The 14,628-nt window shown below is 40.6% G+C and overlaps 3 protein-coding genes across 4 annotated transcripts in view; all 3 read right to left on the bottom strand.

Moving 5' to 3' along the window:
• ezrb (ezrin b) overlaps window positions 1-1,052 on the bottom strand; it is a 29,988-nt gene extending 28,936 nt beyond the window's left edge. For both annotated transcript variants that reach the window (XR_004613232.1, XM_034579465.1), the window contains exon 1: window positions 981-1,052. The gene's annotated coding sequence lies outside the window, so the exon portion shown is untranslated. The remainder of the gene's footprint in view (window positions 1-980) is intronic.
• Window positions 1,053-2,848: 1,796 nt separating this feature from the next.
• LOC117758100 (radial spoke head protein 3 homolog B-like) lies at window positions 2,849-5,743 on the bottom strand. The gene is made up of 7 exons (XM_034579470.1): window positions 5,465-5,743; window positions 5,219-5,360; window positions 4,980-5,125; window positions 4,307-4,510; window positions 3,612-3,774; window positions 3,344-3,430; window positions 2,849-2,984 (listed from the first exon to the last, which is right to left on the bottom strand). Exons 1-7 carry the CDS (start codon window positions 5,639-5,641, stop codon window positions 2,926-2,928), a joined length of 978 nt encoding a protein of 325 aa, XP_034435361.1. The 5' UTR covers window positions 5,642-5,743; the 3' UTR covers window positions 2,849-2,925.
• A 2,203-nt stretch (window positions 5,744-7,946) lies between these two features.
• On the bottom strand, window positions 7,947-11,324 carry LOC117758099 (radial spoke head protein 3 homolog B-like). The gene is made up of 8 exons (XM_034579469.1): window positions 11,203-11,324; window positions 10,474-10,555; window positions 10,233-10,374; window positions 10,007-10,152; window positions 9,338-9,541; window positions 8,916-9,078; window positions 8,740-8,826; window positions 7,947-8,371 (listed from the first exon to the last, which is right to left on the bottom strand). The coding sequence occupies exons 1-8, from the start codon at window positions 11,310-11,312 to the stop codon at window positions 8,313-8,315; spliced, it is 993 nt and encodes a 330-aa protein (XP_034435360.1). The 5' UTR covers window positions 11,313-11,324; the 3' UTR covers window positions 7,947-8,312.
• Window positions 11,325-14,628: the final 3,304 nt, after the last annotated feature.

The raw sequence follows: 14,628 nt of genomic DNA, 5'->3' as shown, positions 1-14,628 counted from the left end.
TTATGTTTCTCATGTGTCAACTATCTTATATGTCAACTATCAATAAATTGTGTCTGACCATATAATTATTGATAGTTTTAATATGGTGTTAAAACCATAAAAACTATAACAATAAAAACAAAAATATAATACTGTGATTTGTTTATCTTTCCAATATAGATTATTCTGTACAATATCCAAATCCTGTTTGTTTAATGTCAATGATGCATATTGTGTGGTCCTGTCTGGGCCCTGACAATAGTTTTATTGTGAAATCAGAGACAGGAAACATTAGACTTCTAATCCACCTTGATGAATTTGACTCATGCAGGCAGCAGCAGGTTTAATATGGTCCTCAGCCTCACCCAGTAGCTGTGATAAACTCACTGTCTCCACCCTGCTCTTGTTTAACTCTTATTTTGAACATTAAACGAACAAACCCACATTGATGTCCACCCAGGTTTATCTGTGTGGGTAGATCAAGTGGATTCTACCATCACAGAAACAACGTTGCATTAAACCACAGAATCAAAAAGTCCAGATACGTTGTAACATTGAGCTGTAAACAAAAACGTAACAAAGATGATTATCAGTGATTTATTTTCTCTGAAAGGTTTCGTGTGTGCGTGTGACACAGGTTCACACCCACAGCCACAGGGAAACTAACGACCCAAGCAAACGAGAAAATCCACCTTGAGTTTCCCTGAACGACACAAACAGACGGCACAGATTTTGTAAGTGGAAACAAGCGGTGGAATAGTTGAAAGAGTCGAAAGAAAGAGGTGTGAGTGTTGAAACCGAGGCTGTGATCGTGTTGAGCTGCGGACACACACACACACACATCCTCAGTATAATCCCACTGACACCTGTTGAGAGATTTGTCTCCTTTGTGCACAGCAGAGGCAGAAAGTGCGCGGAAAACAATGTGCGTAAAGTGGGTAGCTTTTACGCAGCAGGAGCGCAGCGGTTAAACATCTATTTAGTTGTAGTTGAAGTCTTACCGGAGTTGATGAGGTTTGGTGACGAGGTGCTGGTGAGAGAAGCCCGGTCCTGACGCTTCGCAGCCGCAGATTTCCACTCCCTCTGTTCAGCCAGGCGCAATATGGCGCTCATCCATCCAACCAGCCAACCGCGGTGGAGCACCGGCCCTGACAGTACCTGCTGCTGCCGGTAGGGTGCTGCAGGTTACTGCTGCAGGAGGAGGAGGAGGGGGTCACAACCGGGGGCCCGGGGACCTACTGGGGGGGGTGTAACCTTAAAACTAGTTTCATTATTGTGTGTCAGGGACATTATAACTAAAGATGGATTTTCCCCACCCACAGCAGGGCCCTCGAGAGCCAAGTAACCATTCGAGGATTTAGGGGGAATGAAACTTGAAGAAAAATGAAGAGACAAAGATTTCCACCTTGTGAATTGTGAACTATAATGTATTAAAAAAAATAAACATACTGTGGCTGTTATTTAAAGCCAGTAATGGTCCAGTTACATGGTGTTTTACGGGTTTAAGATTAAAACAAATTTGAAAGCAAACACTAGAAAATATTTAAAAAAGCAGACAATAAGAAACTATTTAAAAGCAATTTCAAGATCACACAGATACAGAAGACAAAATAAAACATTATATAATGATTAAAATAGACGGTAAGATCAGAACTAAGAGAAAGCACACCTATAAAACACTGTCTTTATTGTGTCAGGGACATTTTAGGTGGAGATGCAGGGCCCTCAAGAGCCAATTCACCATTAGAGGATTTAGGGTTTGTAAAAAAACTTGAGAAGAAATTAAAACTTCAAACTTAACTGTGAACTTTACTGTATAGTTGCTGTCATCTGAGGATTTTATTATAGAGTTTGAAACACATTCAGAAATGTTCCCAGACAATAAATGACATACCTATATAACCTTAATATAACATAAAATTCAACAGTGTCACAAAGTAATACCACTGACATTGTATGTGTTGCAGCATTTTTCTGAATTACAAGTACTTTTCAAAAGGGGTTTGAAGTTTTTTTTTTTACATATTTTTGAGTAAATTGTGTTTAAGCCACTTTCCCTTCAGGTGGATTGTTTGAGCAACACAAGTTAAAACCATCTAAGTTTCTAAATAAATACATTAAACCCTCATTTGTCTGCTGTGTAAAGCTCCACCTCCCGAGCACAGTTTCATCACAGCGCAAACTTTTCTTTTGTTTTTTTGCTGTTGCACAATATTTCACCAGTGGAGGAAGTGACACTGAACCAAGGAAGTGCTGCCAGGAGAGAGGGGGGAGGCGTCATCGGTGAGCTGACCAATGAGGTGGCAGGATTAAAATAGAGCCGTATATATCAGAGGTTAGACCTACTTCTCACCATTATACAAAAGTACAGAGTGACGTGACCACTGTGCACAGAACACTTAGCTCCACTTAACCTGGCTGTGCCCTTCATTATCATCAACATCATCATCACAGTCACAGTCACTTCCTTGACTACAATAGTTTTTGAGTTAATTTAGCATTTTATTGATAAAGTATATAAAAGAATAAAAATAGAACATGAAGATGATAACATACTTTTTTGTTTGTTTGTTATAGTCGTATTAATTTAGAGAAGCGAGTCCTTTCCGAGCAATGCAAAACCTTGTTGCATTTGCCTGTTAGTTTCCCTGAATGAACTGTTTGAAGAGTAATGTCAGATGCAAATAGAGAAAGCTACAGGGAGGTGCTTTGAATTTTCAATGGTTCTTTTAAATGCTTAGAATTCTTATGGATTCTGTAAGATTTTTTTATTTATTTTGGGGTGGGGCTTAAAAAGAGAAACAGGCATGAGGACCAAAACAAAAATATGATAACAAATAATCAATAAAATGCACGATAGTTTTGCCAGCAGAAATGTATTTTAATTAAACGTTCGTGCCATTGAATCATCACAGTCTCTCCATGTTATACGTCAGATGTGTCTGGTTATGTCTCGGGCTCCTTGAACTGCTCCAGTCTCTTCTGGGCCACATCATGGATGATATCTGAAAAAAGTGATAAACAGAACTTCTGACTGTGATCTCTGTGATGTTTGCAAATAACCACTAGATGGCGGTCCAACAGTGTCTATGACCTGATGACCCCTGGTGGAGGATTTGTGAAATAACTTTTGACTGTCAACTATAATCTCTCGTGAGAAAAAGGTGCATCTACACAAATCCTGTTTGGGTTTTAGTCTAAACTTTGTAGAGGGTACAAACTAATTGGCTTATATCCATTACTGTTATTTGTACTTTTGTGTGTTTGCGTATTTATGTACTACTCAGTGAGAATATAAGACATTTGCCTATAGGTTGAGCAGAGGAATGTCTAAATTTAATATTATTATACGGAATTCTCTTACTGTCCAGAAGCTCTCTAACTGCGTATCTCCTTGCCAAATTGCTGTTCACCTCATCCATCAGCCATGGTAGGAAATGTGTCTCAATATCTGGAAATCAGAGACACAAATACGACAACAGGTTAAAAGTAGGAAGTTTAAATACACAGATCATATCAGTGGAAATATCGGTGAATTTGCAGTCGAGTGCCGTGATGCCCCCGTGTGACAGTAAAGGGGGGTAGCTGAGCTTGAATCATGCAGGAAAGCATTGTGGCAAACAGAGGCTGACCTGTCTCCACGGGGTCGTCAAAGTAGCCCTTGCTTCTGAGCGAGGTGAAGGCTGTAGGTACAAGGTCAGCCAGGTGCTGCTTGGTATACGCCCGGGCAGCAATCTTCTCTGCAGTCTCTTTTTCCTTCCTCAGCACCTCCTTCTGCTGTGCAATCCTACGCTCCTGAAGATCAGTGGGAACATTTTAGATTACAGGTATATTTTCTGTATCTGTTTTCGATTAATTCTTCTGATATGGCAGAACCGTACATAAACCTACATGAGGCTGTTGTATTTGCTATTGTAAATGTTTGACGGTTCCTTCTTTGGAAAAAAGTAATACGCAAAAACATTGTCCTTTTATGACAACAGAGAGTTTACATGGAATCGTCATGAAAACTGAGCAGATAGTGTGTGTGCAAGAGAGGACAACCACCAAAGAATCAAGAACATCTTTAAACAAAAGATCAAAAACCGCAGCAAGGATTTGTGAAACTTTAACTGATTCCTGGAATCGCCAACGATATCCTACAGGTGGAGCTCCACTGAGTGAAAGCACCAAAAAACCTAGTTTAAGCATTTTGTGTAACATGAATTTGAAGTGAGGAAAAACATCCTAGCAAACAAACCAATAGCTAATAGATTTACTGATGGATTCTAGGGGAAGACATGCAGCAAAAAGTTCAGACCAGAGTAGTCAACAGAGTTTTACTTACTTTTTCCTCACTGTGGCGTCTCTCCTTCTCCTGAAGGCGCTGCACGTCTGCCAGATGGATATTTCGCAGCTCATGGAAGGCCCTCTGCTGGGCCATCAGACAGGCCAGCTCCTCCTCCTCCATCACCTCCAGCAGAGACTGCTCGATAGTCTTACCCACCAGCACCTCCACCACGGGCTGCACCTCCCTGTCAAAGTCAAACAACTGCACAACATATTGGTCATAAGTGGTGCTGTGCTGTGTACTTTAAAATATTAGGTTTGATTTGAACAAACCTGCAGATATTTATATGTTATTTAACATGTACTTAATCAAAGTTGGGAGACTTACAAAAGACAAGCAAAAGATGACTTGTGTTGCTTGTTAGGTTCAAGGTAAAACAAAAACACTGCAACCAACAGATCCCATAATGAAACCAGTGACATCTCTTCACCCATTCACCGTTTTAAACACCACAACCTAAGTTTATAAAACTGGATTTTCATTTCCTTTCAATTGTTAGTTTCCTTAAACTTCAATAACCCAGATGATGTGATAATCTACTTTGGGTTAGTAGTGGTAGTAGCGAGAGAAGAGATGATAGAATTAAAAAATATCTTTATGTGTAAAATTGGTGGACCTTCCACTCTAAGTAATTACCAAAAAAAATCCACATCTCATTGGTTGTACCCACCTCTTCCTCCTCTATCTGTGTTGCAACATCTTCTCCAGATTTGGCAGGTATGAAGAGTGGGGACGCTGGTCTGTCCAGGAAAGCATCAGTCTGACACTCAATTTCTGTGGCCACTATAACATTACTCAGTTCTTCAAGATAAAGATCTGAAAATAAGTATTTCAAATGAGTATTTAAAAAAAGACAGTTCTGTCTTCTTCGCGGTACAACTTCTGAAGTTGTTAAGAATAATGTTTTACCTGTTTGTACGTCAATGTGTTTTCTGCCCTGCAAAGCTTCCGGAGTCTTGGCCCTGCACTGCTCTTGAGCTCGTTTTAGAGCGATAGATTTCCGCCTGATCTCCTGCTGTCTTTGTATTTCAGCAGGGTCCGGCTGAGCTGTCTGTAAATGGGTCATGACAAAAACACATCTTTAAAATAAAGTGGTCCAAAGGAGAACAAATCAATCAGGAAGAAAGCAGAGAAAAATGAACATTTCATACTTACGGTTGGTATGACGAGTTGACCATAAGTATTTCCTCGGACAATACGTCGGTCATACATAATGTTTACATGTTTATCCGGAGCGTCTTTGTATCTGCTGCGGGTCTCCATGGGTCGGGGTCGGCTGGATAAGGTGCAAGACCCGCTGGGTTTTCTGTGGTTGTTAGGAGCAGACGCCATTTTCTCAGGAAACTGTCACTTCTGTAACAACAAGTGGCAAGCTCAAATTGCCTCTAGTAAGGGCAAGCTCAAATCGTGGCAGCGGTTCCGGTGGCAACAGAAACTGCCACTAATATGTAAAGGCAGCTGCCTTTGATCCACACTGTTTGGAGGCAGCTGTCTTTGTTGCCTCATGGTTTAGAAGCAGCTGCCTATGATGCCAGACTGTCTGAGAGCAACTAAAGATGTTTGTGATTTATTCAATGAGATATATACTGGTTTATGAAAGTTTATTAGATAGTTTGTTAGCTCTCGGGTGGTTGGAACCAAAATGAATCAAGAAAAGCTTCATATCTATCATATTCATATGCATGATCTTGGTGTCTATGGATAGGTAAGAACTCAGAGACTGTATTCCCAGATCTTTGTGAGTCTCCATTTATATTTATTCTCTCTATGTTGAATAAATGTATTCTGTGTTTTTGTGTTACAAGACAGCAAATAGAGACTCACAAAATTTAACTTTACAATTGCATAAACCATTTGGAGATATACTTCGTTTTTTTTTTTACTATCATAAGTTTACAAATGACAAACAAAGATGTACCCAACAAACAGCTACTGACCTACTACTTTTTAACAAAGTTTTATTCTCATGTCTTCAGTATTTATATGAATTCAGGTAACTGACAATGACTCCATGGACAGCAGTATTGATACAGGCTGGCTTATCCTGTTGAAATAAAGTGAAATGTACTGATATTGAATCAACTGTTATTTATACTTTCCTGGCTAACCAGTAATTTCAAGTACATCTCCACCAAGGTTACCAAGCACAACTTGAAAAAGAAAAAAAAGGTTGCTTCTGATGACAGACAGACATTCAAAATGTGTAAATAATCGGCTTTTATTTTTTTATGTTTGAGTAATTTGTGCAAAAGCAGATCATAATCACTAAATTAAAGCATTAAATTATAGCTTTGTCTATTGTAATGACATACTGTGTCAGTGATGGTAAATGTTTATAAGGAAAACTCAGACACCTCCCCTCAAGCCCCTAGCAAGCAGTGCCCAATCCATAAGACTCCCCATCTTCTTACAAAGTGTAGAGCCTTTAGGGAAAAAACTTTAGATGAACGCAAATCATCCTTAAAAGAACAACACATCTGCTTCAGATGCTGTGATACATCCAGCCACCAAGCTAGAAACTGCAAGGCAGCAATCAGGTGTTCTGAATGTGGCAGCGAAAGACACATTGCTGCACTTCCTGCAGGCCCAGCACCATGGTCAACAAAGAAGGTCAACACCACCTCAAGCCATGGCGGGGCGGGAAACATGGACATTGGTATAGCAGAGGTTTCTTCCACATTTAGTCAGGCATGTGGAAATCCTGTTGGGGGTTGTTCCTGTTCAAAGATATGCTTGGTCCACATTTATCCAAAAGGACAGCAGAATAAGAAAATCAAGGCTTATGCAATCATGGACGACCAAAGTGCTAGGTATGTCTGCCTTTTTTTATGCCTTCAGTGTCTCAACAGACAATGCAGCTCTATACACCCTCACGACATGCACAGGGGTGTCTAAAACTACAGGCTGCAGAGCAAATAACTTCATCGTAGAATCACTCGATGGTCAGTCCAACCTACTTCAACCTACTCGGATAGACTGCAACACCCTACCAGATAACCGGTCCGAAATCCCTACTCCAGATGTTGCCCGTGCCCACACACACTTCAAACACCTAGCAAGCAACATCCCACCTCTCGACTCAGATGCTGACATCCTGCTATTACTCGGACGCGACATCATCCAAGCACACAAGGTACAGGAGCAGTTTAATGGACCTGTCAATGCCCCTTTTGCACAGAGGCTAGCACAAGGATGGGTCATTGTGGGTGAAGTTTGTCTTGGGGGACACCACAGGGCTACATCAGTGCAGGCCTTCAGAACAAATATCTTCGAGAACAGCCGCCCAGGCCTCTTCTCTTCTTGCCAGAACAGTTTCCAAGTAAGGGAACAGTTCCACTCTTATATCCAGCCATGGGACACGCCCGGTTCTGGACGGGCTGTATATATCGACACATTGGGCAAATCTGTCTTTTGCCACAGTGAAAATGACTAAACGCTAGCACCTTCTCAGCAGAATCACGAGGCCAAGCGGTTTGTTGAAAGACATTTCTATGTAGACTATGGTTTTAAGTCTGTCTCCACCAAGACTAAGGCCACCACGCTTCTTAAAGAGACTCAAAAGTTGCTCGCTGCCTCCATTTTGAGATCAAACAAGATGGCCGCTACGCTAAACACTACAGGCTAACACACCTTGAAATTGTATCTACCGCGAGACCCAAAGCTGCTAGACTAAAGACAAGTGAAGGAAAGACATTTTCTACTAATTTAGCAGATAAATGGAAACTAACAATACATTCAAAAAACTATCAGATTTGCATATCTGCAGAAAAAGACCAGATATTGAATCAGATATAGATATGCACGATAGGCTACATACATATACACATGGAAATACCTGAATGTGCAGATGGTAATGCAGTGAAAGTCTCCACTTGTGACATGTTGCACATTGTTACAGGGCAAAGTAATAATGATGTCCTCAAAAAGTTTTTTGAGGGACAAAAAAATCTTCGTGCCATTAAATCATCACAGTCTCTCCATGTTATACGTCAGATGTGTCTGGTTATGTCTCGGGCTCCTTGAACTGCTCCAGTCTCTTCTGGGCCACATCATGGATGATATCTGAAAAAAGTGATAAACAGAACTTCTGACTGTGATCTCTGTGATGTTTGCAAATAACCACTAGATGGCGGTCCAACAGTGTCTATGACCTGATGACCCCTGGTGGAGGATTTGTGAAATAACTTGACTGTCAACTATAATCTCTAGAGAGAAAAGGTGCATCTACACAAATCCTGTTTGGGTTTTAGTCTAAACTTCCAAGAGGTTACAAACTAATTGGCTTATATCCATTACTGTTATTTGTACTTTTGTATATTCTTTTGTGTGTTTGCGTGTTTGTGCACTACTCAGTGAGAAAATAAGACATTTGCCTATAGGTTGAGCAGAGGAATGTGTAAATTTAATATTATGATACTGAATTCTCTTACTGTCCAGAAGCTGTCTAGCTGCGTATCTCCTTTCCAAATTGCTGTTCACCTCATCCATCAGCCATGGTAGGAAATTTGTTTCAATATCTGGAAATCAGAAACACAAATAAGACAACAGGTTAAAAGTAGTAGAAGTATAAATACACAGATCATATGAGTGCAATACGGACGCTGACCTGTCTCCACTGGGTCGTTAAAGAATCCGTGAGTTCTGAGCGAGGTGAAGGCTGCAGGCAGAAGGTCAGCCAGGTACTGCTTGGTATACGCCCGGGCAGCAATCTTCTCTGCAGTCTCTCTTTCTTTCCTCAGCACCTCCTTCTGCTGTGCAATCCTACGCTCCTGAAGATCAGTGGGAACATTTTAGATTACAGGTATATTTTCTGTATCTGTTTTTGATTAATTCTAAATACCGAAGAGCATCGTTAATCTGCTTCATCAGGACTGTGAGGTTACAGTTTGATCACATTTGATTGACAGAGGCATTACCCTGGCAACATAAGCAAACAAACCTATCAGCTAATAGATTTACTGATGGATTCTAGGGGGAAGACATGCAGCATAAAGTTCAGACCAGAGTAGTCAACAGAGTTTTACTTACTTTTTCCTCACTGTGGCGTCTCTCCTTCTCCTGAAGGTGCTGCACTTCTGCCAGATGGATATTTCGCAGCTCATGGAAGGCCCTCTGCTGGGCCTTCAGACAGGCCAGCTCCTCCTCCTCCATCACCTCCAGCAGAGACTGCTCAATAGTCTTACCCACCAGCACCTCCACCACAGGCTGCACCTCCCTGTCAAAGTCAAACAACTGCACAACATACTGGTCTTAAGTGGTGCTGTGCTGTATACTTTAAAATATTAGGTATGATTTGAACAAACCTGCAGATATTCTACTTGTTATTTAACATGTATTTAATCAAAGTTGGGAGACTTACAAAAGACAAGTAAAAGATGACTTGTGTTGCTTGTTAGGATCAAGGTAAAACAAAAATACTGCAACCAACAGATCCCATAATGAAACCAGTGACATCTCTTCACCCATTCACCGTTTTAAACACCACAACCTAAGTTTATAAAACTGGATTTCCTTTCAATTGTTAGTTTCCTTAAACTTCAATAACCCAGATGATGTGATAATCTACTTTGGGCTAGTAGTGGTAGTAGCGACAGAAGAGATGATAGAATTAAAAAATATCTTTATGTGTAAAATTGGTGGAACCTTCCACTCGAAGTAATTACTAAAATGTGGCCACATCTCATTGGTTGTACCCACCTCTCCCTCCTCTATCTGTGTTGCAACATCTTCTCCAGATTTGGCAGGTATGAAGAGTGGGGACGCTGGTCTGTCCAGGAAAGCATCAGTCTGACACTCAATTTCTGTGGCCACTATAACATTACTCAGTTCTTCAAGATAAAGATCTGAAAATAAGTATTTCAAATGAGTATTTCAAAAAAGACACTTTCTTAACACGCAGTGTTAAAACTTCTGAAGTTGTTACCTGTTTGTACGTCAATGTGTTTTCTGCCCTGCACAGCTTCCGGAGTCTTGGCCCTGCACTGCTCTTGAGCTCGTTTTAGAGCGATAGATTTCCGCCTGATCTCCTGCTGTCTTTGTATTTCAGCAGGGTCCGGCTGAGCTGTCTGTAAATGGGTCATGACAAAAACAAATCTTTAAAATGAAGTGGTCCAAAGGAGAACAAATCAATCAGGAAGAAAGCAGAGAAAACATTTCGTACTTACGGTTGGTATGATGTGTTGAGCATAAGTATTTCCTCGGATAATACGACGGTCATACATAATGTTTCCATAGTTACTGTGTGTCCTGTATTGTCCCAAAAAAATTAAATAGAATAAAATAAAGCTGTTTTCATTGTAAAAATTTTTTATAAATGTGTTTCATTTAATTTGATGTGTTTTTTACTTGTGGGTGTGTTTGTTATTTGTGTAGATCTTTCTAACTTTGTTTTTAGAAGTGCTGGATAATCAAATTTATATATTTTTAATTTGTGATATTATATCAAGATATTTCTTCCTGTCGAATGATCTTATTATATACAAAATCTACTTGAAACGACAAAGTACTCATTATGCAGAATGGTCCATTCCTGAGTGTTATAATATCATATACCATATATTTCAAGGTGATTATCAACTGTGTGGCTACTTGAGCTGGAGCTAATTATCGGAAATGACTTCATACACTGCTGGTTTAAGTGGTTTAAGTGGTTTAAAAGGTCAAACAATTACCTCCACAACATAAGTCAAAGTACTTTAGAGTACAAGCACTCAGTTAAAGTATAAGCACCTTGAATGGAACATATCATATTTCACATTTCAGCAGGATAATGTAAATATCTCTTTTAGAATCATCTTTTCATTCTCTCCTAGAATCTTGTTTACGCCCTCTGAAGCTACGTTAGTAACATTAGCACTTCGTTAGCATGATAAACGTTTCCCGGTGGTACGAACTGTTCATCCGGAGCTTCTTTGTATTTGCTGCGGGTCTCCACGGCTCGGGGGCGGCTGGAGAAGGTGTACGTCCCGCTGTGTTCTCTGTGGTTGGGGGGAGCAGACGCCATTCCTCAGGAAAGTGTCGGTGACGGTTTTAAAGTGTTGAGCCCGAAACGTTCAGGGGGCAACAGATGGTTGTGGCAACCGTCTCCAGGAAGTGGAAGGTAACTGCCCCTACGTCACTTCCGTTAACAACAGCCAATTACAAAAAACTCTACAGGTGAAAGAGCCTAAAAAACTAATTTCTAATAAAGAATAATAAACAGTTCCCCCTCCTCTATATTTGATTTATATATAATTTTTTACACATTGCATGCACTCTTTTATTTTCTATGTCAGTTTAGCGGGATATTTTCTGTGTGGAGCAAATATCTGTGATGTTTGAATATGTACAACTTTGTTAATAAAGTTGTTAATAACCAGATTTATTAGCTCTGAATGTTACGTTATTACTTCCTCCACATTTTACTATTTGTATTCGTGTGTGTGTGTTGTGTTTTAGTTTTTCTTAAGATTAAAAAAAGAAACCAAAACTCTCTCTCCCACTATCTCAGGGACTTTAAATCCATATTCAAAATCTTAGAGAAGTTTCCACTTTGCATTGACAACTGTTGAACACTTGCTCCAATTTTTACACAAAACCCATAACTGGTTTCATGAGGCATTGACCCATATCGATCAACATCTGACCTGGTTGACGACACTGAGCAGTAACAGTTTTGTTTTCTTTAAAGACTTGGAACACAACTTTGATTTTTGGGCCTTAGAAAAATTCAGCTTTTACCCTCAAAACCATTTACAGGAATGCAAGTTGTTCCGTTAATCTGTGCGCAGGCATCTTTAAACCATGAGTATGACGGGGCTGGACTGTCGCTACACTTGTTCCTGATTGGAGCTCCTCTTCTCCCTAAATTCATTACGCTCAGCCTCAGGAGCCACAACAGCTGGAAATCCAGAACCAGAGTTAGTCAACTGACTGATAATAGTCCACGAAAGGTTCCCACACAGGTGCCAACATCACAATCAAGAGATTTTCCTCCGGGCTCTTGTTAAAACGTCTTAAGTGTGAGTCACATTCGTGTTACAACTCAAAGGGGACTCAGTCAAACGTGCTGTGCTGCTTTTCAAACTCTCATTTCTGCACAGCATGAGACAAAGATAAAAACTGGCATTCATTTTCATGTTTTTGATTATTAATGGTGAGGACACAGAAGGGACAAAACCAACTATTATCGTGGGCCGTGCTGCAGAACCCTGACATTCTGCTGCCACGTCTGCACATTTAAACGGTGCACAAGCAAAACAAAACCGTGCACCATCTGCAGGCGACAGTGAAATGTGGGTGGCAGGAGATGTGTGGAGATAAAAAAGCAGAAACATTCAAACCACAAAGATTCTCAGCTCTGTGAAAAGTGTCAGAGATTAATGGGGCACCGGTGTCAGCTCCACTCTTTGTCTGTGGGGACAAAGGTGAGGCCTCTGTGTTCTGGACTGAGCTGGCTCCTTCATTTGTTTCCACGACAGAGATTTTACGTCGAGAACAACCGTGCCTCCGTTTTTTCAGCAAAGCACAAACAGCTAAATATACCAAGACCACCTCTAGTTCCACTATCACTCCCATCAATACCACAACTCCAGAGATGATGGTGCCACATTTGAGCACATTAGCATATTAGATTTGTTGCATAACGGGCAACGCTGACTGTTTACTTTAAATATCCCAACAAAAGGATTACATAACATCTCCATGAAAACTACACTGTATCCACAACACCAACCAAATATAGCCACAGCTGTGGAGGACCACTCTGCTGGAGCTACATCATGTGATTCTGATCTTTTTCTTTTTTAATGAATGTCTTTTCAGATGAGTGTGGAGCCCTTTGTGTCATCGGGGGGCTGGGATTTTGCTCCCCCCCCCCACCCACCCACCCCTGCGTGTTATATTGTTTGTGATTCTGCCGTCACAAATCATTACTCATTATCGAGGGGGAGACTGTTCAGCTCCTCGCCGTGTTTGGCCTCCTCTCATTAGTGTTGACAGGCGACCATGAGGTTGCGCAACCAGCAGGGCATACTTCAACCACGTCCACCTTTTTTTATTATCTTTCAGTGCAAGCGACTCACTGCATCACCTTTTGTTTCCATCTTAATTAGTATATTTTGACTATTTCAAACTTTATTTAGACAGAGCGTAGGAGCAGCCTTCTGAAAACAGACATCATGACTCATAACGTAGATGAGTGGAAAAATAGCTATTAGTGAATCAGTGATGTGCATCTGCTCTAAGAATAGTAAGAGGGGACTCCTGTATGTGGCAACGGAAGCAGTTAGAGGTCAGCAACTCATACAGTACGTGCACCTCAGTAATTAAAAAATGCACCATGTGTGTGGAAGTACACGATAACGAGGACAGTTGAGCTGTTTGATGCAATCCAATGCAACAGGATAAAATAAGTAAGCTGCCTTCGTGAAGCGCATCATATACAGAAAAATCTATATTTAATCAGATGAACTCGCTGAGGCCTGAGTGTACATGTGTGTAGATCATGTGATAGCATTTATCTCCATGACAACTGAGCTGATGCCACCCGCGGAGGAAGTCAATCAATCAATCTGCTCAGTCACAATCTAAATGAGTTTATTTAAAATAAACGGCATCGACCAGTTTCAGTGTGATTGGTTTTTCCTTGATTGATTGAAGTGTAACTATCCACAGAGCTCATTCCTCTGCCAAGGCTCAACAGTCCCCTCATGAAATCACATTTAAATCCACTCGATTAAATTCACTAGGTCCAGATAAATATCAGCACCAAAAAGTAGAAGTGAAACCTCTGCAATCCGTTCTATCAATCCAACCACTCACTCACTTCAGCTTTTCTGAGGTTCTGGTTGCAGTGGTATCATTCAAGGTGTTATATACATGAAGTGTATATGAAGATGGACGACACGGCAGCTCCCAAAAAGGGAAGCCAGAACGTTTCAGCTGCCACATGACTGCTGGCTGCAGAATATATGTGCATAAATCCCACCTCCGCCATGTTAAAAGATGGGCCATGAACCACGCTAAAGATTCAAAGCACATGTCAAATATGTGTTTTGTCATTTTAGGTAGTCCTTATTACACCGATGTACTGAATGTTCAAGTTTCCATGTTTCTTCCTAATTAAACTTGTGGTTGTGTTGCAAGATCTTCCTCTTTTTTTGTTCCCCCTGTACATGACGATAGTGAGCGCAGAGTTTAGCAAACGTCTCTTTGACTCAGATTTAATGAACATTTGTTTTTAATAATCCCTGCAGACCAAGTGTAATGGATGTTTGGATAACAGATGCAGTTTTTTTGTCTTTATTCTTGTGTAATTCATTATTCAAAATGAGAATTAG

This window comes from Hippoglossus hippoglossus, chromosome 24, assembly GCF_009819705.1.
Source record: "Hippoglossus hippoglossus isolate fHipHip1 chromosome 24, fHipHip1.pri, whole genome shotgun sequence".
Classification (NCBI taxonomy): domain Eukaryota; kingdom Metazoa; phylum Chordata; class Actinopteri; order Pleuronectiformes; family Pleuronectidae; genus Hippoglossus; species Hippoglossus hippoglossus.
This window is presented reverse-complemented; position numbering and strand designations above follow the sequence as displayed.

Coding starts and splice junctions, on each gene's coding strand:
- LOC117758100 (XM_034579470.1), bottom strand. CDS start 5,641: ATGGCGTCTGCTCCTAACAACCACAGAAAACCCAGCGGGTCTTGCACC. Junction 5,126..5,218: donor ACACATTGACGTACAAACAG/GTAAAACATTAT, acceptor ACTTATTTTCAG/ATCTTTATCTTGAAGAACTG. Junction 4,511..4,979: donor CACAGATAGAGGAGGAAGAG/GTGGGTACAACC, acceptor TATGTTGTGCAG/TTGTTTGACTTTGACAGGGA.
- LOC117758099 (XM_034579469.1), bottom strand. CDS start 11,312: ATGGCGTCTGCTCCCCCCAACCACAGAGAACACAGCGGGACGTACACC. Junction 10,556..11,202: donor AAAGAAGCTCCGGATGAACA/GTTCGTACCACC, acceptor GGGACAATACAG/GACACACAGTAACTATGGAA. Junction 10,153..10,232: donor ACACATTGACGTACAAACAG/GTAACAACTTCA, acceptor ACTTATTTTCAG/ATCTTTATCTTGAAGAACTG.